The following is a 1076-nucleotide window of genomic DNA, read 5'->3' on the forward strand; positions in this document are numbered from 1 at the left end:
TCAGTCAGTCTCACCTGATTGGCTTAGAGAGTAGTGAGGTGTCAAGTAAACATCCAATCCCAAGGCAGTGCTCTGAGTGGGCGGGGCAAAGGAGTCAGAAGGGCTTTCATTGGACGATGACACCAGCGCCTGACAGACAGAGAGGAGGGCTTACTGAGCGCGAAAACAAACGGGAGCCAACATCTCAAACAAATACTTAAACTGTCAACCATAATATGACGGCATGAATGAACAGTAATAAACTGTAATTACATTTATAATGTAAAATATAATATGTGTTGTCAATGGATATTATTTTTACCTATATCAATGTTACTTAGACTAAATAAATAAATATTAATATTGCATTTAATATTATTTAACACTGTATAGAATAATAGGATTTTAAAAACATTAAAAAGATATGATAGAACTTTATAAATGCTGAAAAAAACACTTAAAATGCATGTTAAATTCACTAAATGCACGGATAATATTATTGCTGCATATAAGGCTAACCTAATATTAATGAAAGTCCATGTTAATTCAAATAAATAAACTAATGACAACGTTTGTGTGTTCGTACGTCTCTCTCATGAGCCGTCCTCCACAGCTCTCTCCTCCTCTCCGCTGTGAGGTCACTGCTGACCTCACAACTGAGGTTGCTGGTGGCGGTGATGACATCACAGCTCCCACTGACCACAGACTCCGCCCTCTCTACATCCTGCCCCCCACCGCTGTCGATCAGCTGGACAGACACAAGACAATCGTCAGGCAATGGGAGCTGAGGAACGGTGACGCATCATCACAGGTGCGTGGTGATGTCACCCTCACCTGGTTCCTCCACAGACTGGCCACTGTGTGGTAGAGCAGCAGCAGCATCAGAGGGCTGCTGAAGTGGAACCAGCTGAGCTCAGAGTTCACCTGCAGCCTCCAGGGGGCAGCGCAGTCCGCCGAGGCCACCGACACCAGGCCCAGAACGCTGCACAGGAATCAAGGAATACTCACACCTTCTCAATTTATTACTTTCAGCTACCCTCTGCACCACCTGGTGAGGTGTGTGTCCTGGTGAGGTGTGTGTCCTGGTGAGGTGTGTG

The 1076-nt window shown here is 45.1% G+C and overlaps 1 protein-coding gene across 1 annotated transcript in view; it reads right to left on the minus strand.

Annotated features, from left to right (window-relative positions):
• The window catches only part of LOC103372618 (piezo-type mechanosensitive ion channel component 2-like), a gene marked incomplete at its 5' end in the record, with an annotated part of 3007 nt that continues 1931 nt past the window's right edge, over positions 1–1076 (minus strand). Inside the window, 3 exons of the mRNA XM_008302302.1 lie at positions 1–129; positions 566–727; positions 814–961. Of these exons, the coding sequence (XP_008300524.1) occupies positions 1–129; positions 566–727; positions 814–961 (439 nt within the window). The remainder of the gene's footprint in view (positions 130–565; positions 728–813; positions 962–1076) is intronic.

The sequence above is a fragment of the Stegastes partitus genome, unplaced genomic scaffold (genome assembly GCF_000690725.1).
Source record: "Stegastes partitus isolate 25-593 unplaced genomic scaffold, Stegastes_partitus-1.0.2 Scaffold1790, whole genome shotgun sequence".
NCBI lineage: Eukaryota > Metazoa > Chordata > Actinopteri > Pomacentridae > Stegastes > Stegastes partitus.